The sequence below is a fragment of the Fundulus heteroclitus genome, unplaced genomic scaffold (genome assembly GCF_011125445.2).
Source record: "Fundulus heteroclitus isolate FHET01 unplaced genomic scaffold, MU-UCD_Fhet_4.1 scaffold_40, whole genome shotgun sequence".
NCBI classification, from domain to species: domain Eukaryota; kingdom Metazoa; phylum Chordata; class Actinopteri; order Cyprinodontiformes; family Fundulidae; genus Fundulus; species Fundulus heteroclitus.
Genome location: NW_023396813.1, coordinates 1923548 through 1946524, shown reverse-complemented (window position 1 = coordinate 1946524; position 22977 = coordinate 1923548). Strand labels below are relative to the sequence as shown.

At 40.9% G+C, this 22977-nt stretch overlaps 1 protein-coding gene across 7 annotated transcripts in view; it reads right to left on the bottom strand.

The window, feature by feature from the left end:
* The window catches only part of rad17 (RAD17 checkpoint clamp loader component), a 246379-nt gene that overhangs the window by 99771 nt on the left and 123631 nt on the right, over positions 1 to 22977 (bottom strand). For all 7 annotated transcript variants that reach the window (XR_004929135.1, XM_036130940.1, XM_036130942.1 and 4 more), the window contains 4 exons: positions 18998 to 19123; positions 5040 to 5109; positions 1701 to 1815; positions 1362 to 1544 (listed from right to left, as the gene is read on the bottom strand). Coding sequence is in view for 6 of the 7 variants with exons in the window: in XM_036130940.1 (XP_035986833.1) it covers positions 1362 to 1544; positions 1701 to 1815; positions 5040 to 5109; positions 18998 to 19123 (494 nt within the window). In the remaining variant the exon portion in view is untranslated. The remainder of the gene's footprint in view (positions 1 to 1361; positions 1545 to 1700; positions 1816 to 5039; positions 5110 to 18997; positions 19124 to 22977) is intronic.

Genomic DNA, 22977 nt, shown 5'->3' with positions numbered 1-22977 from the left:
GATCATGGACAAGATTGAGCGCAGTTTGTGATTTACCACACAGAAATATTATGAGAATGGCAACAGAGCAAGTAGACTCTTGGCTTTAAGACTTAAAAAATAACAATCCTCAAATATAGTACATAACTTAAAGTCTAGTAACTCAACACTCACAAAACTGGATGAAATTGCAGGGTCCTTTACTGAATTTTATAAATCCTTATACACCAATACAGACACCTGCCCTAATGATAAAGAATTGGCACAATTTCTTAAAGATATAAACTTAAAACAGCTATCCGAAACGGAGGGAATATAATTAGATGAACATATCAAAGAATCAGAAATAACACCGGCAATCTCTGCTTTACGAAATGGTAAAAGCCCCGGACCAGACGGTTATATCAATGAATTCAATAAAACATTTAAAGATACATTGACACCCCTACTTCTAAAAGCCTACCATTACGCAATGCAATCTGGAACCCTGGCTCCCTCCTGGAGAGAAGCCACAATAGTTGTGATACATAAATAGGAAAAGGACCCTACCAAATGTGAATCATATACGCCAATATCGGTGTTAAATACAGACCTACGCATATTAACATCCATATTAGCAAGGTGGGTTACTAAAATTATAACAAACTTTGTTCACCCAGATCAGACTGGGTTTATCATTGGAAGATATTATGGCGACAATATCAGAAGGTTGTTAAATTTGATGACCCATTCGGAGACTAAAGGGAAGGAAGTAATGCTATTATCATTAGATGCCCAGAATGCGTTCGATAGCGTATCCTGGCAATACCTTTTTCAAACACTGAAACGATTCCAATTAGGCCCCAAATTCATTAGATGCCCACCACTGGTATTTACATGGAGCACTATAATTTGGTTGGGTAAAATTACAACACGACTCAACAAATACAGCCATAAGTAATTAGGGAAGAGTGGATTGAAACTAAAAATTAAATTTAGATGGAAAATGTATGTTTGGTCTCCAACCGGTCTGGTCCCCTACTTTTTGCTCTCTCTCTCTCTTCATCTGTTCTTCTATTATATGCTTCAGTCTAAATTAAAAACAGCTTCAAACGTCTCACAAAAAAGTTGTGTTAAAAAACCAGGTAGCCAAGGGTGCCTGACACTACCACCTGTCTATAATTTAATGATCACAGCCTCTCAGAGCCCTGGAAAATGTACCCATTTGTCGCCCCTTGTTGGCAGCCATGTACGTAATAATGACAACAATTGCAACAATAACAATGATAAAGTCAAACCAATAGTAATTTATCTCTTTAGTAGGAAAACCCAGTAATGCAGCTCAATCTGTGCACAATATTCCTGGTGACAAATGTTAATACAATTTCAAAGGTATTACTCACGTTTGCAGTGCAAAATCTTTCCCAGTGCCCTGAACAGGAAGACAGAAACATCTTTCCCACCAATAGCCTGGTGCTCTTCCTGCTCTTTGGTTGACCATGCCCCTTTCCCTCTCTTTTTTGATAGGGTAGCAGTTCTATCCATCAACATTGCAGGTGGTTTCTTCAATGAACATGATCCTTTTTCTACAAAGTTTTCAGAAAAGTTACACAATAACATAAGTTCACATGTCCTAAAAAAAACAAAAAGTTACTTGCTATAGAGGATCTTAATTAACTTTGTGCATGCAAGCTTTTTTTAACTCCTCGAGTGTCATTGAGTGGAGCGTGAAATAACTTTACCTGGGAGACAGCAAAACTGTAGACTATTGATGGCACTACGTATATCCCCATATGATCCTGAACAAAGCAGTTCCAGTACTGTCTTGTCAGGGACATGCAACCTCTTATGCCTCTGCTGAAAATGAGAAAAAAAAAGCATTATGCAGACATTTCAGAAAATCTCTTTACTTGTATTTGTCAGGATTTGGCAAGCAGTGCTGTGCAGCTCTCTGCCAGCACTTCCTGCTTTCTCCTCTCTCTCTCTATGACAGGTAATTGCAGTTGACGGGTGGGCATGGTGCGCACCTGCGGCTCGTTGCGGCTACTCCAGCTGAAGCTTAAAAGGTGTGCTCAGACAGTTGGAAGACGGTTAACCCAGTCGTGGTATGCCTAGACCTCCGACCTGTCCTCTGAGCCTCTGTATCTGTGAGTTCCTGGAAACCTCGTTTTTGGACTAACCTTGTCTTCTGTTGTTCTCCAATTTGTCGTGTTTGGATTTACTCACCTGTCTTGCCGTCGTGCTCAAGGAACCAGCTCCTAAGAATCCCCGCTGCTCAGATTTTACTCTGGCATCTCCCCTCATACTCACTTGGTGGTACCAAGCCGGGCGTGAGATTCCCTTTCCTGGATTCAGCTGGTTCACTCACAACCCTCTGGTTCTTCCATATGCCCCTCCTGTCTGCCGTCTGCATTGGTGCTGTTCGGGCCCCCGCCCGCGTTCCATCCGCCAGCCTACCTGTCACGGGTAACCTGGTTACCACATTGAAGAGAGCCCTGCTGAGTTCCACTTGCTCCACTCCCCCCGGCCCGGTTCGCATGCTCCGTGATAAGGCGAGTCCTGGCCTCGTGTCTCATTGGCGCTGCCAAGTCGAGATTTGTCCCCTCGTTCTCTGTTCGCCTGAGTGTCCTAAATAAACATCTTTAAACTGCTCTCTGCCTCCCGACTGAGTTCTGCATGTGGGCCAAACACTCTAAAAATCATGACAGAAGAACACTATGGCCATGCAGACCCAGCAGACTTTTCGGGAGGCAGCTTGCTGCCCAACAGAAGCAGTTACAGGATCTCAGGTCAGTAGTCCACGTTACGCAGAATCAGTTGTCAGACGCAATGCGTGCCGTCCTGCTAAATCCCCGCTCCGCGTCACTCAGCACAACTTCCGAGCCCATGTCTCCACCTGACCCTGGGAGCTCATCTACTAATCCTTAGAAGTTCTCTAGTGACAGTGGGGACTGTGTTTATTTTTTTTTGTTTCAGTGCACTTTAGTTTTTAACTGCTCTCCGCGTACTTATGTTCTAAACAAAGCTAAGATCTCTTTTGTCCTGCGTCTTTTATGGGGAAGAGCCTTAAGATGGGCTGAAGCCCGTTTCCCTAATTGCCGAGATTTTTACTGCACCTTTAAAGATTTTGTGCAAGAATTTAAGACTGTGTTTTTGTCCGAAACCGATCCGATGCAGCAATCCCGGCAATTATTAACCCTTAGCGGGGTCGCCGCGTCTCCGATATTTCTGTCGAATTTCGCACACTAGCTGCCGCTGTGGATTGGGAGCCACGAGCACTAAGGGCCATGTTCTTTCAGGCTCTGGAAGAGTCACTCAAGGATGAGATAGCCCGCCTTGAGGAACCCAGCTCATTGGAGGACCTCATCTCTTTCGCTATTCGGCTAGACGATAGGTTACGTTGCAGGGGTCAGGTCCAGTCAGAAAGACCTTTGCGTCAGTCGGCACCTCTCTCTCATGGCCCTTTCCTTTCTCAACCCGTAGTTGATCCTCCTTTTTCGTTCCCCGAAACTGTTCCTAACTGGTCCAAGCCAAGCCTCCTGCCAGGACCTGAACCCATGGCGATTGGCCGGGTTCGGCTTACCCCGGCGGAGCGACAGTATCGCCGAGGCCAGTTTATGTATTTACTGCGTGTCTCCAGACCATTTTATTTCTATGTGTCCTGTGCGGCCAAGAAGACAAGGTCCACCGGCTGTAGCCGGGAGGCCGGCGGACCTGAAGGGCGATATCGGGTGGCAGTCGTGTTTAGGACGAGAGCATGCCACAGAGAGCATGGACCCATACTCTGTGGTGTCCCTGAACCGGGCCACCCCTGTTTCCCAGCCCAGACCTGAGCCCCCGCTTATCGGGAGGGTCAATTTTTCTCCGGCAAACCGGCCGCATCCTTCGTCACCAGCCCCTGTGGTTCCATCTTCGCCACCAGCCCCTGTGGGGCCTCATGTCGCTGGTTCCAGCGTTCCCTCCTGGTCTCAAGTCACCAGCTCCGTTGTTCCCTCCTGGTCTCAAGTCACCGGCTCCTGCCTTCCTTCTTGATCTCACGTCACCGGCTCCTGCGTTCCCCCCTGGTCTCCAGTCGTTGATTCTTACGCCCACCCCCTGGCTGACAGCTAGAACTGGCCTAGTTCCTTCCCAAGTCGCCTTTTGTTCGCCCTGGTTGGGTACTTTTGTTCTGGACTCTGTCCCCCCATCCTGTACCTCCCTCCATCCACCCTGGGTGGGTCGATTTTTGTTTTCTTTTTTTTGTTTTGCCCATCTGGAAGCCAGCCTAGAGGTGGGTGGTGTCAGGATTCGGCAGCTCTTTTCCAGCATTTCCTGCTTTCTCCTCTCTCACTATGACAGGTGATTGCAGTTGACGGGTGGGCGTGGTGCGCACCTGCGGCTCGTTGCGGCTACTCCAGCTGGAGCTTAAAAGGAGTGCTCAGACAGTTGGAAGACGCCAGAGTGTTAACCCAGTCATGGTATGTCTAGACCACCGACCTGTCCTCTGAGCCTCGTATCTGTGAGTTCCTGAAAACCTTGTTTTTGGACTAACCTTGTCTTCTGTTGTTCTCCCGTTTGTCGCGTTTGAATTTACTCACCTGTCTTGGCGTTGTGCTCAAGGAAGCAGCTCCTAAGAATCCCCGCCCTCAGATTTTGCTCTGGCATCTCACCTCATACTCACTTGGTGGTACCAAGCCGGGCGTGAGATTCCCCTTCCTGGATTCAGCTGGTTCACTCACAACCCTCTGGTTCTTCCATCTGCCCCTCCTGTCTGCCGTCCGCATTGGTGCTGTTCGGGCCCCTGCCCACGTTCCATCCGCCAGCCTACCTGTCACGGGTCACATGGTTACCACATTGAAGAGAGCCCTGCTGAGTTCCACTTGCTACACTCCCCCGGCCCGGTTCGCATGCTCCGTGATAAGGCGAGTCCTGGCCTTGTGTCTCTCATTGGCGCTGCCACGTCGAGATTTGTCCCCTCGTTCTCCTCTGTTCGCCTGAGTGTCCTAAATAAACATCTTTAAACTGCTCTCTGCCTCCCAACTGAGTTCTGCATGTGGGCCAAACACTCTAAAAACCATGACAGTATTGTGACACGTTCTTACCTTTTCTGCCTCCATGTATAAAATGCTTTTCAGAACCTTCATCATTGTTGTTGGAGCAACAGGGTTAAAGCTGAAATGAAAGATTTAACTTTTTTTACTAGGACTAGTAGTAGTAATTCTAACTTAAAACTTACTTTGTTTCCACTATCTGTCCTAGAGCTTCTAAATGAACAAATCAAGAGTACAAGAACAAGAGTACAGAATGTATAATCACCATTTAAACTAGGCATGTCCAACTCCAGTCCTTGAGGGCCATTCTCCTGCATGCTTTAGATGTGTCCTTTGCTCCAACAAAACCAATTCAAATCAATGATTTGCCTTATCAGCTCGTCACGAAGGTCTGCAAAGGCCTATTAATTAAGTACTCATTAGGTTCAGCTGTTTTAAAAGAGGACAACATGACAACACCTAGAGCACGCAGGACACCGGCCCATGAGGACTAACTTTGAACATATCTTTAAATTGATTTAGCATATGATCCAAATATTGTTTTTACCATCTTAAACCTACTGTAGGTGCATTTTATAAAAAATGTATTATTACACATTTGTTTGAAAAAAAATTGAAAAACAAATCAAGCACCTCTGGCTCCTCCCTGTGATCCTACTATTATTTGAAGAAATACACCGCTCCAGGTTAGAAACAACCAATCAGAGCCGTGGGACTGTCTTAGCAGTGTCAAGTATTCACACTGCTCACAACCCTTCCCTGCACAGTGCATGCCATCAGTTAAGCTCAAGATTGCCGGTGTACAGCAGCTGTGCAGAGAAATGACAGAAATAATCTTACATAACAGGAAAAACCACAGTTTTTACAAAACTCGATAATGCGTCTTTAGCTGTATAACCCACAAATGATGAACATTTACCCACTGACCTTAAGTTGTATCTTTGAGCAATAGAAATTGTTTTGCTGTCAAACCATTACAGATTTTAATCACCATTAATCGCATATTTTATCTTTTTATTTTTGAATGTGTAAAAGGCTATTTGGTTATTTTAATATGCAATTTTGCAATAAATGACACTAGTAAAAAACATGCTTGTACAAAAAATATTTTTATCTTTTTATTTTCAGGACTTTTTTCAGAATTGGAATGAAAACATCCTTGTGCCATAAAATGTTAAACTCTGGCCAATAAACACAATGTTTACACAATGTGTAATTAAATGTGTAAATAAATATTTAATGCCGAAATATTGTTTTGAACCTCCTAAACAAAGATAGACATGGTTTTAAGCATTTACCTATAAAGTAACACTAATTTTACATTTTAATAAAGTCACAAGTTTTATTAATTTTTTCACTGTCTCACACACATCCAATCCTGAGGTTTCACACCAACAACAATAATTTCTTTGTATATTTTTGCATGCTGTTTATATCCACATTCATACAATTTAAAGCCTGGAAAAGGCTTTAAAATTTCCAGGTCATTCCAGAGTCTTACACTTCACCAGCAAAGGGGGCAGGAGCTTCATACCCTTGAAAGAGAACTGTTTAGCACAGCTTCATGTGCTGACACTGGTACACCTCCAGGGTACTTCATTTGGCAACATGATTCAGCCTTAGTTGTCAAATACAGAGACAACAAATTAATAAGCATTAAATATGGTTTATGAGTTGGGTTTCTGCAATGTTATCAGCGTGTAAAACTCATCTTCAGAACCAATCTGTGGTAATCTGCACCGTGTAATCTACTTTCAGCCGTTATCACCGGTTATTGCAACTGTAAACTGCAGAAAATATGAGCAGAGTGGCAACTCATGAAATTTACAAGCAACTTTAGAAAAAAGAAGCCCAAAGTCGCAGGAAATAAGCAGACTTGGCAACAGTGAGCGTGGGTCTGTTTTGCTACAGTCTAGCTAGCACTTTTGGAACTATGGAAAGTGCAGAGGGTAAAAAAAACACAGTCTGGAGAGCGCTGCGGGGAAAAAAAAAACATTAACGCGATTAACGCAGTCAAAAAAAATGTCACCGTTATGGTCTAACAAAGTTAACACGTCAACGCGTTAAAACTGACAGCACTAAAAAAAAAATTAAACGTTGAATTTTTGTGTTGAAAGTCACTTGGCCCATTTGAAGGACATCACAGCACCTTGTTGGTTAGTGGACAATGCAGTCAATTTGGGACAGCTCTACATCCACCAACAACTCAACGCTCCTGGGACATAGGCAAGGATCCTGATTGTGGACTTTACTCAGTATTTTAATGCCATCAGCCCGAACATCCTCAGCATCAAACTCTCACAGCTCACTGTGCAAGCCTTCAACAGTCAGTGGATCACAAATTTCCAGACTAACAGGAGTCAGCAGGTTAGTCTTGGGAAGGTCACGTCCAGCACCCAGACTATTAGCACTCGCATCCCCCCAAAGGTGTGTGCTCTCCCTACTGCTGTTCTCCTTCTGCACCAATGACTGCACCTCAGGTGACCCATCTGTTAAACTCCTGAAGTTTGCTGATGACATTGGTAATTGGCCTAATGCAGCACAGTGATGAGTTGGCCTACAGACGGGAGGTTGATGAGCTGGCTCTTTGGTGCAGCAAGAACAACCTGAAGCTTAACACACTTAAAACTGTAGAGACGATTGCAGAGTTAAGGAGGAAAAGGGGCAGGAAGAAACTCAAATTTAAAGGATCCTTTGAGGACATAAAGAGGAAGGAATTTGCAAATTTCAGCTGCCTATATTAATCAGTAGGCTGCAGGATCTTCTTATTGTATGTCAATAGAGCGAAGTGGCAAAAAAACAATACACACTTTTCTGCAAACTTAAAATGTTTAAGATTGTGGCAGCTGGCCGATTATTACAAATGTTGTTTGGGGGATGTATTGAGTGGATTCTGTGACTTAGGTGCCTCTGAACTGTTTTGCACATGTAACAGGGGCAAGAGGGGGCACGTATAAAGCCCTTAATAATCAAGCTCCATCATATATCAGAGCTCTGATTACTCTGTATGTTCCTAACAAAGCACTTCGCTCTCAGACTGCAGGTCTACTGATGGTTCCTAGAGTCTCTAAAAGTAGAATGGGAGGCAGATCTTTCTGTTATGAGGCTCCTCTCCTGTGGAACCAACTCCCAGTTTTAGTCTGTGAGTAGACATCCTGTCTACTTTTACGACTAAGCTTAAAACTTTCCTTTTTAACAAAGCTTATAATTAGAGTGGCTTAGGTTATCCTGAGCTATCTCTACAGTTATGCTGCCATAGGCTTAGGCTGCTGGAGAACATCAGGGTGTATTTTTCTCACTCTGCTGAGTTCTCCTACTGTTCTCCAATTTGGATTGCTTGATTGTTTCATCTTTTACCTTTTTCATTTCAACTTTTACCTTTTTGTTCTGTCATTTTTTTTCTTCATAGAAGGTGCACCTGGTCTGGCGTTCTGTTAGCTGTGACATCATCCAGGGAAGGCAGATCACCCGGTGTTACCATATAATGTAGAAAAGATTCCTGGATCAAAGTGTGCTTCGGTGCTTTTTTTTGTCTCTTATTGTGTCTCTGCTCGGTTTTCTCTACCCCCTGTCAGACAAAGCAGATGATCCATCCATTCTATGGATCAATGGAGCTATGACTCTGGGTAAGTTTGGCAACTGTACTACATTGTCATTCTATTAAAAACACAATCACTGAAGGCTTAAATTTATGCATGTTATCGAGATAATTGGAACATGTTGGTGAGTCAATAAGTGCTGAATGGTTTACTTTGTGCAGTAGACTCCCCACGCCCTGTCTAGTATGCCCACTAGTCTACGTGGACTGTAGCCTGACATGGTCATACTCAATTCTAGTCAGAATTTGAGTCTGATACTGCTCCATAGAGCTGTGATTATGGGGCGTGTTTCGAACGAACCAGGAAAAAAAATTCCTCTGCACTCAATTGGATAGACCTACAACCAATAAGAGCAATGGAGTGTGTGACGTATGTTAAGCGACGCATAGTTGTCAGGGTTTCCCGCAGCGCTGTCTTGGCAAGGCGGCCACCTCGCCAACATTCCAAAAAAAAAGAAGAAAAAAAAAAAAACTAACTCTATATGCTTGCATGTTCATCTAACGTTAACACGCGTTTTTTTGTTGTTGTTCCGCGCGTGCATATAGTCAATGGCAGGAGGAAAACACGTGGATACGCCCCCCCCCCTCCACGCAAAAGTTGGTCGATCCCCCCGCCCGCTCCGCGAGTCGGTCCGCGCAAAACTTGTCTCCCCCCAGCCACCCCCCCGCCCAACTCACCGCCTCGCCTAAGCAAATTCCTGCAGGAAACATTGGTTGTTGTAAACGGAACTCAACTGTTAGCCTAGCATAAGAAGATGAGCGTTAACGATTTTTGCCGGTGTTGCAAAAAGAATGTAAGGATCCAAGGAGTCCTTCAACACACGAACCTGTCGATATCTTCTAGAACAGACCTAATAGCAGAATCTACACACCTCAACTCTCCAGCGGCAGCCATCGTTGTTGTAAACGAATTCAACCCAAGCGCGCTTTGGTGACGTGGTTGATTACGTTACTGTTGATCATCTGTCCATCATCGTATAAAGCCCGCCCTGACGATTTGATTGGCCCGCCAGATATTGGGCGAGCATACTCACGCTACTATTGAGCAATGCCAGACCGAACTTCCCGACCAAAAACATTGTGGGCGGGACTAAGTTCGGAATGGCACCCAGGCTACGTGGACTGGGTCCTTGTGGTCGGAATTCTAAACAATAACTGACTTCCCAGAGTCATTGAATAAGGAAACAACGGACTAATGAAGCTCAGGCACTTTTATTGAGAAACAGAGCAGAGATCACATAGATGGAAAGTAATCGCACCCCACGGTCTCGCTGCAGTATGCGTCTGCCCTGTCTCTGCCCCTCCTCGCATTCAGCTATCCCTAATACTCCATAGTGGCCTTGGCATGAGACAAAACAAAGAAAGTCTATCCTACACAATTAACATCCCGCACAGTAGCTACACAGCATTTGGCCTTGCAATCAGTGGGCCTGTGCTCACATGTCCGAGTGGCGTGAGGCCATAATAACTTCAGAATAATATTCACACCACAGTCCTTCAAAGGTAACATGGCAATATGTGGATTTCCGGTTGGTGCAGACTGATCAGGTCCAGAACAGGCAGTGGTCTCTGTGTGGCCGTCTGAATTACCTACAAGTTACAAATCGTTTTTGCTCCACTATCAGTGTGATATTTGTACTAAAAGTGAAAGCAAAGTGGTAACTTTTAAAACTCAATTTGTGGCTCACAGTAGCAGATTCATGTGGTTGCATTCACTGATTCATAGTTAAGAAATTATTATTATTTTTTTTTTAAATATTGTGGGAAAATATAGATAAAGGTGTGTTAATGAATTACTTAATCTGGATGCCATTAAATTGGCCTCTGGTAGTGAAGTAAAAAACTTTGGTGTTATTTTTGACCAAGACGTGTCATTTAAATCCCATATTAAACAGGTTTCTAAGGCTTCCTTTTTTCACCTCCTGAATGTTGCCAAAATTAGAATTATTTTGTTCAGGAGTCATGCTGAAAAACTGCTCCATATATTTGTTACTTCAAGGCTGGACTATTGTAATTCTTTACCATCACAAAGTCCAAAAATGCAGCTCGAAGTCTTCAGCTGATCCAAAATGTTGCAGCAAGAGTTCAAATGAAAATCAAAAAGAGGGATCATATTTCTCCTATTTTAGCTTCCCTTCATTGGATTCCTGTTAAATCAAGAATAGAATTTAAAATTCTGCTTCTCACATATATCATATCTTTTGGTTGATGAGACAGACACCCTGTCTACTTTTAAGACTAGGCTTAAAACTTTCCTTTTTGGGGGCGCGCTGGTGGCACAGCGGGTAGCGCGACCCATGTACGATCAACCCAGGTTCGACTCCGACCCACAGTCCTTTGCCGCATGTCCCTCCCCCTCTTCCACCCCCCTTCCTGTCAGCCTACTGTGTTAACAAGTGAGCCACTAAAGCTGTGATTCCAAAAAAAGGTAAAAAACAAGCTTTATACAATTGGCAAAGCTTGTTACTCCACATTACTCCCGACTTTTTGAATTGAGAAAGCTTCCTGGAGAGGAAGCGAAACGTCTTCAACTACGGAAAACAAGTCCAGTTGCTTTGTTTTTTACCTTTTTTTTGGAATGACCATGACCTGGATGACTGAGAATCTTCACCAGCACTAAAGCTGTGAAGAAATCTCCAAAAAAAAAAAAAGAAAAACACTTTCCTTTTTGACAAAGCTTATGGTTAGAGTGGCTTAGGCTACTCTAAACTATCTCTGTATTTATGCTGCTATAGACTAACGCTGGTGGAGATTATCAATCTATTTTTCTCACTGCTGAGTTCTCCAATTTGCATTGTTTGTTATTTCAACTTTTAACATTTTGTTCTCTGTCTTTTTTCTCTTCATAGTAGGTACACCTTGCCTGGCATTCTGTTAGCTCTGACATCATCCTGGGGAGGCAAATCATCCACTATTTCCACATAATATTCAAAAGATTCCTGGATCAACGTGTGCTTCTATCCTTTTGCGCATCTGCTCTATCTTCTCTAACCCCCAGTTGCTCGAGGCATATGACTGTTTATACTGAGCCTGGTTCTGCTGGAGGTTTTCCTCCCTATTAAAGGGGAGTTTTCCTCTCCACTGTCACTTCATGCATGCTCAGTAAGAGGGATTGCTGCAAAGCCACCAACAACACAAAGCCACCAAAGTGTCCATTGTGGCTCTACACTCTTTCATGAGTGAATGCTGCTTGTCAAGATGTGATACAATCAGCTGGGTTTCCTTAGGAAATTCTTTGGCCAATCTGTCTGTATGACTTGATTGAATTTGACTTTATAAAGTGCCTTGAGATGGCATGTGTTGTGAATTGGCACTATATGAATAAAATTGAATAGAATTACATTTCTTGATGGGCTGAAATGCAATTTTCCCCCAGTTGGAAAGACAAAGCAATTCAGCAATTCACATTGCGTCATTTGGAGCAAAACTGAGAATGTAAGAGACTTCAAAAGAATATAATCTCTATACTTGTACTAAAGAATCTGAAGAGGTGTAATGTTTTTTGTAATTGTAAAAGATAGAAAAAAATTATAAACTCCACAGTTACAATGCACAAATAGTTTTATGTCGTTTTTTTGGATCATGGGCAAAACTAAGAATGTAAGAGATTTTTGATGTGTGATTCACAAAACACAATTTATGTAACTGTACTTGATCTGGAAATGTGAACTGTTTTGTAAATGTGAAATACAAAGCAATTCTCTCTGTGACTTTAAAATCACAGCTACAATGCACAATACTTTTGATTCAAATATACCTTTATAGTGAAACCAGTAAAATGGGAACATGTTAAGGAACATTGTTCACTACAGGGACATTATGTTTTAATGAAGGTTGAGATACACTCTAGCTGCAAAAGAGAGAGATTTTATACATATAATATCAAGAAAGGAGCTGATGAGACCAGATGAGATGGTCTTGACGAAAGACCAGAGGGGGGGAGACCAAAACTGTAGGATGTGGGCAGGCTTCGGTGCTGCATACATCCCATCTTCACAGCTTTCATAAATAAATGAAATACTATATAACATTGTGTAAAGATAAGTCAATCTTTTTTCGCTCAAGGCCCAGTTGTTGGTGGAAGCGAGAAAGCTCCATGTGTTGTGCTATTCAATTCTTTTAATACATTGTGATAACCTTGGAAATCTGTCTGTGTGATTTATTAATGTCAACATGTGTTCTTAAGTTCCAGAATAAACAAACACGCAGTAAGGTGGAAAACTTACCTAACAAAACATCACCAAAGGGCTGTGACAGAGCTCAAGATTTCACCGTAGCATGGCTGTTGAATTTCAAACGAGGTAATTGCATAAATCTTTACTGTGCAGGTACAGCTCAAAAAATGTTTTATTTTGTAAAAAAGAAGAACATCTTTATTCGTCACTCATTTCAGAAATTGAAAATCATACATAGATTAATTACATATATATTTTGTTATTTTGCTGATTTACAGATGATGAAAACCAAAAATTCTGTCTGGGAAAATTTGACTATTGCACAAGATCAATAAAAAAGGATAATTTAAACAGAAATGTCAGGTTCCAGAAAAATATGTTTACTTCTATGCGCTTATCACTTGGTTGGGCCTCTTTTTGCATTAATTATTCAGGCATGAATGGAGGCGATCAGCCAGTGGTTCTGCTGGGGCGTAACAGAAGCCGAGATTGCTTTGATAACGGCCTTCAGGTACAGCACTCAACTGGTTTAAATCCTAATTAAAGGACAGGGACTTCTTTGTGTCAGTAGGTAACTTTACATCAGACATGACAAAAATCACATATGGGGTTCCCCAAGGGTCCATCCTGGGTCCCCTCCTATTCAATATCTACATGCTCCCTCTAGCTCAGATCATAAAAAACAACATCAGCTACCATAACTATGCAGACGACACACAGCTCTAATTCACCATGTCACCAGGTAATTATGAACCAGTTCAAGCACTGAGGAAATGCTTAGAAGAAATCAATGCATTGATGTGCCAAAATTTTCTTAAATTGAATAAAAACAAAACTGAAGTAATAATCTTTGGACCAATAGAGGAGAGATCAAAAGTTAGCACACATCTTCAACTGCTTCAGCTAGAAACCACTGATCAGGCCCGAAATCTGAGAGTAGTGATGGACTTAGACCCGAACCTCTAAAAGCATCTAAAGACAATTACAAGGTCAGCTTTCTATCACCTGAAGAACATTTCCAGGATTAAAGGGCTAATGTCTCAGCAGGATCTGGAAAAACTAATCCATGCGTTTATTTTTAGTAGAATTGATTACTGCAACGGTGTTTTCACAGGTCTGCCTAAAAAGTGGGTCAGACAGCTGCAGCTGCCTCAGAACACTGCTGCCCGTGTCCTCACTAAGACTAAGAAAGTAGAGAACATGGACCCGGTTCTGAAGTCCTTCCACTGGCTCCCTGTATCTCAGAGAATAGACTTTAAAATACTTCTGTTAGTTTATAAATCCCTGAATGGCTTAGCACCTAAATACATCACAGACTTGTTATCAGTGCATTAACCCTCCAGACCACTAAGGTCTTCTGGCTCCAGCCTACTCTGCATACCTAGAACCAGAACCAGACATGGAGAAGCAGCATTTAGTTCCTATGCTCCACTTATCTGGAACAAACTTCCAGAAAACTGTAAAAGTTCTGAAAGCCTGAGTTCTTTTAAATCGAGATTAAAAACACATTTGTTTAGGATGCCTTCGACTTTTCTAGTTAAACTGTTTTACTGAAACATAATTCGTTCAACTTTGTAGTCCAACTGTTTGTAATATTTGCTTTTAGTTTCTATTATCCCATGTTAATTTGTTTCTACATTTTATTCCAACTTGCTTTTATTCTGTTTTATTTTCCTATATTTTAATCATGTAAAGCACTTTGCATTGTCTTTGTACTGAAATGTGCTACATCAATAAATTTGCCTTGCTTTGCATTGCCTTGCCTTCAGGTCATCTGCCTTGTTTGGTCTGGTGTCTCGTGTTTTTCTCTTAACAATACCCCATTGATTCTCTACAGGGTTTAAATAAGGCAATTCTGCTGATCAATGACACACATTAACACCCCAGTCTGAATCAGTTTTTGGTACTTTTCACAATGTGGACAGGTGCCAAACCCTGCTGGAAAATTAAATCACCACATCTATAAAGGAAGATGATGTGCTCGGACATTTCCTGGTACTTGGCTGTGTTGCCTGTGGACTTCAAAAAAGACAGCGTACCAACAATAGCAGATGATGTGGCACCCCAAAATGACTGTGTTTCTTTTACCCTCGGCGCTTTCCGTAGTTTCAAGAGTGCTAGAAAACTGTAGCAAAACACACCCGCTCCGAAGGGTTTCTTTTACCCTCGGACACATGCGACTTTGGGCTTCTTTTTTCTAAAAGCGCTTCTAAATTTCATGAGTCACGGGTTGCGGTTTTTTTTGGGCACGTTTCTGAAAGTGAAATCGCGTATTTGGGCTCTAAAATAAGTGACGAAACAGCGGTTATTATGAGACCTGCCTGCACTGCCCACACTTTGTATCCAGCTGAACTATCCCTCCGCCATAGGAGCCAACGGTAGTAAAGGCAGACAGAGCTACTCTGCACGTATTTTCTGCAGTTTACGGTGCAATAACCAGTGATAACTGCTGAAAGTAGATTACATGGTGCAGATCACCATTTTACCAGACATTGGTTCTGAAGATGAGCTTTTACACGTTGATAAAATTGCAGAAACCCAACCCATATACCGTACTTTAATGCTTATTAATTTGTTTTCTCTGTATTTGACAAACTAAGGCTGAATCACGTTGCCAAACGAAGGACCTGGAGTTACTAAACAGTCTCTTTCAAGGGTATTAAGCTCCTGGCCCAGTTGCAAGCAAAGTGTAAGACTGGAATGACCTGGAGATTTAAAACCTTTTTCCAGGCTTAAACTCTATGAATATGGATATAAACAGCAAGCAAAAATATTGTTGTTGGTGTGAAAGCTCAGAATTAGATGTGAGAGAGAGAGAGAGTGAAGAAATGAACAAAACTTATGACTTTATTGAAATGTACAATTTTTATTAATTTATATGTTTATGCATAATACCATGTCTAGCTTTGTTTAAGAGGCAAAAAATATATATATCGGCATGAAAACAGGTATTTATTTACACATTTGTTTACACATGGTGTAAACATCAGGGCGTCATGATTAGTCATTTAGCCATTATAGTCCGGAGTTTAACATTTGGCACCAGGATGTTTTCATTCCAATTCTGAAAAGTGCTTGAAAAATAACATAAAAATATGTTTTGTACAAGCATGTATTTTATTAGTGTCATTTATTGCAAAATTGCACATTAAAATGCCCAAACAGGCTATTACACTTTCAGAAATAAAAAGATAAAATATGCGATTAATTGCGATTAATCTCGAGTTAACTATCGACATTATGCGATTAATCGCGCTTAAAATTTTTAATCGTTTGACAGCACTTTATATATATATATATATATATATATATATATATATATATATATATATATATATATATATATGTGTGTGTGTGTGTAGAGAGAGAGAGAGAAAGAGAGAGAGAGAGTACTTGTTGATGGCTGTGTTCAGACAACACAGCACCTCCGCATGCAGTGTTGCATTGGATCCAAATGTTGTTCGAAGACCGTCTGATTTCCCGACGCTAGTGGCAGTAAAGCTTGCTCCAGCTAATGCTGTGCTGTTTGCGGTAGCTAATGCGGACATGACTGCGTTGGTTACAGAAAAGTAACTTGACATTGTTAGCTGTTGTCTGCCCCTTGCGGCTGATCTGTGGCTGTCCACAGTGGTGTAGTGGTCCCTGGAGAAGTGGGTATACTCTCAATGTTTGCCCTTTTAGACGCAGCTCAGAAAATTGCTGTTTTAGAACAATGACATGTAACAATGCTCTATTTAAGTTTACCCAAAAATCCATCACTAGGGTTCAATCATTTTAGCCTAAAATATTTAGCCTAAAATATTTATATTAAAATATTTTCTTGAGCTACTACCTGAGGTGTGAAAACACTGTTGTCTCTTTTTAAAGATTTTATCTGGCTTCTGGCAGCTAATGTAAAGTTTTCTTTGGTTTATATTGAAGAAATTCCTACACTACACCCAGAATCAACATTTCATTACTCTACTGTAGGTTTTTCAATATAGACCTAGATGATAAGGCATATGGAAAGTCCTAAATTGAATGAGAAAGAGAATCTATAGAAAGAGATAAAGTTAATGACGACAAGAACATCAAAACTAAAAAAAAAACTCTTTGTCTTTGCAAATCATGAATTGTCAAATATATCAGTTGAAACACCCAAAGAAGTGTTGATCCTGTTGATTTAGACACCCTGACAATGAATGTTTAGCCCTTCGATTTTAAAATGGACGTTGATTTTAAACTTGACAGTCAATAAGGGATCTCAGTTAAGTCATTTTTATAATGTAAGGAACAAAGCAAAGGTAAAACCTATTCTTTCAAGGCAAAAATATGGAAACCCTAGTCTAAGCCATCATTTCATCATGGCTGGATTCGTGTAATTCTCTTTATCTCTGAATCGGTAAGTCCTCACTCATATGTCTGCAGCTGGTTCAAACGCTGCTGCACACCTTTTAATGGAAAAACATAAAATAAAGCACATTAACCCTTCCTGGCCTCCCTTCTGGTTACCTGTTTATCTTAGAGTTCAGTTTAAAAAAACTTCTGTTTGTTTTTAAGGATTTAAACAGCTTATTATTATTGTTGTTGAGTATTGTTGTTGACTTTACCAAAGTCGTTTTACTAGATTTTATTTTGTTTTACCTCGTGTTAAAGTGCTCTTAAAATAATGATGACAATGATGATGATTATGATCACAGGAAACTTTTGCATCACCTCCCAGAAGCTAGAAAGAAAAGAGAAAAACATATTTCACACCTCACTTAGTAACTCAAGGAATTATTTTAAACTAAATATTTTAGGCTAAAACATTAAACTGTTTATTGTTTTTTTTTTTCTTTAATCCCATCGTTATGTTTAGTAATTTCTGCCAAAAGCTGCAGCACTTTGATTTAATCCATCTGAATGCAGTATTTGCAAGCCCTACTCTGATTGGATGGAAAGAAACCCGTCTGTGATTGGCTGGTGAGGTGGACAGTTTTTAAAGTCACGAGCGCAGACAGAATCCAGCGAGCGCACAGCTGGTGTTGAGCATGGACGTAGCAGGTCACAGAACCGAGGGCGAGGATAGCGGATTGAGAAGAGTTTATCAGAGTTGAACACGCGGCAAACAGATTTGGAGCATGCGCGCGTGATGTTTATGCACTGAATACCTGTTTCACTGCGCACCCTAACAAAAGGCACAAATATCGCTCCAGAAGTTGATGTAGGCAATGATGACTGAAAAATAAGTGGGTATACGCCGTACACCCGCGTATACCCTGGATTACACCACTGCCTGTCCGACATCATGTGAGATCGTAAAGCATTGACACCCATTGTACAGCTTCATTTTTTTTTTTACGAACATGGCAAAATCCTTCGTCATTTGTATCGTCGACAGGCTGCAGCCATCTCCCCAATTCCTCGTTTTCCATCCGCTTTTGTTGAAATTTGCATTTTCCCATTCTCTAGCTCTTTCTCGACCACAAGCTTCTTTTCCAAACATTGTAAAAACATACGGATTTACGATCAACCGGAAGCAGTTCAGCGTGTTTGGTTCTGCGGAATCAGTTCTCTCGGATATATCTGACGAAACTGTTTTTATGAACTTATCTTTTTAGAAAAAAATAAGGCATTTTGAATGTCACAGATAATCACATTTAATGACTTTTAATGCCATTTAAGGTCTTAATTTTAAAAAATTTAATGTAATGACGTTTAATGATTTTTAATGCCCCACGGAAACCCTGCAACTTTTGCCAGGGAAAGGTCATCAAAAACGGGGAGCGTCCCTGGAAATCGGGTACATCTGGTCACCCTATTTTAAGTGGTACAGGAGCAGGATAGTTTTCACAAGCCTAGCAAGCCCTCTTGTGGCTATAGACGGTAATGTTTACTTCTTGGCTCACGCTGATCAAGATGAATTACCATTTAAATGTTATATATAAGTGGCACCTGAATATAAGTCGCAGAATAGGCCAAACTACGAAAACAAGTGCGACTTATAGTCCGAAAAATACGGTTGCGGTTGTTGCTAATGTAATTTGCACTCTTCCTGTCTGACTAGGTGGGAAACTGGCTGTCTCGGGAAAAATCTGACGTCATTTGAGAACAGTCCCATTTATACGATAGTAAGTTAAATCCAGAATTGAATAATATGTATTAAATTAGACAGTAATAGAAACCATAATTCCATTGCTATAACAGAGCCAATCGTTTAAAAAACTACTGGTTTTCCAGTCATAAGCAATAACAGAAATGTCTGTAACTTGAACCTGATGCAGCTGATGTGCAGCTCCTCCAGAATCTCTTTTGGGAAAAGAGACCTTAAGCTGCCTTCTCCACTTCGACAGCCAGATACTATAAACACCATTGGACACAGAGAATTCTTCACAAAGAACCTGGAAGACAGATAAATGAACAAAAATATAAAACATTTTCATTCAATCTGAAAAACAATTCAGGAATTTTTTTAAATTGACATTTACATTCTACATAACAGAATCTTTCCGTAACCATCTCACATGCTTCATAGAGATGTCTGACAAGATCTTGATAACCTGATTAGCATATCAAACAAAACAGGGTGAGTAGGATAAAGTATAGCTACCATCTATTACCAGCCCTGTACTCCTCAAGCTAGGCACAGGCACCTGTTAAGCTACCACGATGGTGGGATCAGATATTTACCAAGCTGTCACCATAACCATAACATTGAAGAAAAAAACGAAAAAGAAATTAACAGTTTCTTGGGGTTAAAGTCTTTGAACATTCTTAATCAAAACCAAGTTTTTTTCTGTACGAGAAAAGATAAAAGGAAGGGATATTGGGTTTCCCTGAAGGGAATGGTTCCCTAAGGGTCTCTTAAAGACACTTTAAAATGGACTTATCCATGGTTATTTGGTAAATGATGTCAGAAGAAACTGGCCAGTGTAAAGCAGTAGTATAAAGAGTGTAAAACAGGGAAAAAAGGGAAAATAACTGTTGATTATGTGACATAGCAGAACTAAAGCGCTGTGTGGGGGACGTGTTTTAGGGAACACTTCCCATAGCGTTGGTGGGAGAAAAAAAAACTGTTGAATGTCCTGTGGAAATCGAGGTAAAACTATTAAAAAAGGAATAAAGGTCCAAGTATCTGTGAGATAAAGAGATGGATCCTTACGGAGACAAAGCGTAAAACTGCATGCAAGTCGAATTATTGACCGACGGTCAGGATCATTATCTCTCCCCCACCCTTTCTTTAAGTAAGCGATGCGCTTAAGATATTAAAATATATATATATATATATTTCGGCATTTACTGAGTCGAAACGTTTCAAAAATTACATCACAGATCTGTGTAAAAAATAGTGAGGAAAAACAGGCCTGTGTGTGTTTTAGTCGTTTATATGTGTTTGTCTGTATGAAGTAATTCAGTTTAAATGACAAATTGCATGGTTTCAAAAATGTTTATTTGTGTTGAGAGAACTCCAGCGCTAAACACAAATACATCAGGGGTTAAAGCAAAAATAATCAATTTGACTGAATTTTTTTTCTAGTCAGCCCATATATTCCCGGGCCGTGGATGTCACGCCACCTTAGTAACCTCACTTGCCAATTGTGCAAAGTCCACTTTAACCAAATCTGGTAATTCCATTGTCAATTCCATTATCTGTCCCACCTTTCAGCTTCAGAGCGTTGGCACCATCCTGGACAGCCCTCTCCATAATCTCCTTTACTTTCCACATCTATAAGATCACCTGGTAAACTTTCATATTTGGTTTTAACTTCTTCTTTTGCACTTTTGCCAAACTGGTCCACAGTCCACTCACCTTTCCACTTTACAATTTCAAAACCCTCCATAAACTGCAGCTAATTCAAAAGACAGCAGCTTGCATCATTACATCATCTTCTTCACATCTGTACATTAACTCCACTGTCACATTCAATATAAATGTTGATCCATCCATTCCCTTAGCTCTTAGTGGTAACGATTTTATGGGATTCTTCATAAATAAAATTGATGCCATTAAAAATAAAATAATTGGCATCCTCCCAAACATGATTACCTCGTCCTCAGTAAGTGAGGCAGCATTGGAGGAATCTTTAGAATCTGCGCAGTGTTTGAACTGTTTAGAAGCAGTAGAGCTTTCTGAGCTATCTAAAATTTTAGCTTCATCTAAACCTTCTACCTGTATGTTAGACCCAATCCCAACCAAGTTGTTTAAGGACATATTCCCTTTGATCAGTGGCACTATTTTAGACATGATTAATCTATCCTTAGTAAATGGATATGTACCACAGGTTTTGAAAGTAGCTGTTATTAAACCTTTACTTAAGAAACCTTCTCTTGATCAAGATGAGTTAGTAAATTACAGACCTATATCTAATCTTCTTTTCTTATCTAAAATTCTTGAGAAAGTAGTTGCTAATCAACTTTGTGAACATTTACAAAGTAATGACCTACTTGAGGAGTTTCAGTCAGGCTTCAGAGCTCATCATAGCACTGAAACAGCTCTGGTGAAGGTCACTAATGATATTCTCATGGCCTCAGATAATGGACTTGTGTCTATACTTGTCCTGTTAGATCTCAGTGCTGTGTTTGATACAGTTGATCACAATATTCTCCTACAAAGACTTGAACATACTGTAGGGATTAAGGGGAAAGCATTAGGCTGGTTTAAATCTTATCTGTCAGACAGATTCCAATTTGTTCATGTTAATAATAAATCTTCCTCAAACTCTAGGGTCACCTGTGGAGTACCACAGGGTTCAGTCCTTGGACCAATTCTCTTTACTATATATATGCTTCCGATAGGCAAAATTATCAGACAGCATGGGATTAATTTCCACCGTTATGCTGATGATACTCAGCTATATTTATCCATAAATCCTGATGAATCCAATCAATTACTTCGACTGCAGTCATGTCTTGATGACATCAAAAGCTGGATGACTTTAAATTTCCTGCATCTAAATTCTGACAAGACCGAAGTTGTAATCTTTGGGCCAGAGTCCTCAAAAAATAAACTTCTTAACCAATCACTTAATCTGGGTGGCATTAACCTGGCCTCTGGTAATAAAGTAAAAAATCTTGGTGTTATTTTTGACCAAGACATGTCATTTAAATCCCATATTAAACAGGTTTCCAGAGTTTCCTTTTTTCACCTCTGGAATATCGCCAAAATTAGAAACATTCTGTCCAGGAGTGATGCTGAAAAACTAGTCCATGCATTTGTTACTTCAAGGCTAGACTATTGTAATTCTTTACTATCAGGAAGTCCACAAAATGCAGTTCAAAGCCTTCAGCTGATCCAAAATGCTGCAGCAAGAGTTCTGATGAAAATCAACAAGAGGGATCATATTTCTCCAATTTTAGCTTCCCTTCATTGGCTTCCTGTTAAATCAAGAATAGAATTTAAAATTCTTCTTCTAACGTATAAAGCCCTTAATAATCAAACTCCATCATATATCAGAGCTCTGATTACCACGTATGTCCCTAACAGAGCACTTCGCTCTCAGACTGCAGGTCTGCTGGTGGTTCCTAGAGTCTCTAAAAGTAGAATGGGAGGCAGATCCTTTAGCTATCAGGCTCCTCTCCTGTGGAACCAACTCCCAGTTTTGGTCCGTGAGGCAGACACCCTGTCTACTTTTAAGACTAGGCTTAAAACTTTTCTTTTTGACAAAAAATATAATTAGTGGTTCATGTTACTCTCAGCTACCTTTATAGTTTTACTGCTATAGGCTTAGGCTACTGGAGTATATCAGGATCTAATTTTCTCACTCTATTGAGTTCTACTGTTCTTCAATTATGCATTATGTGTTGTCGTTTCTGCTTTAACTTTCTGTTCTCTCTCTTTTCTCTTCATAGTAGGTACACCTGGTCTGGCGTTCTGTTAACTGTGACATCATCCAGAGAAGACGGCTCACCCGCTACTACCATCTAATGTAGAACAGATTACTAGATCAATGTGTGCTTCTGTGCTTTTTTGTTTCTCTTGTTGTGTCTCTGTTCTGTCTTCTGTAACCCCAGTCGGTCGAGGCAGATGACCGTTCATACTGAGCCCGGTTCTGCCGGAGGTTTTTCCTTTCCGTTAATGGGTGGTTTTTCTTCCCACTGTCGCTTCATGCTTGCTCAGTATGAGGGATTGCAGCAAAGCCATGTACAATGCAGATGACTCTTCCTGTGGCTCTGCGCTTCCCCAGGAGTGAATGCTGCTTGTCGGGACTTTGATGCAATCAACTGGTTTCCTTATATAGGACATTTTTGACCAATC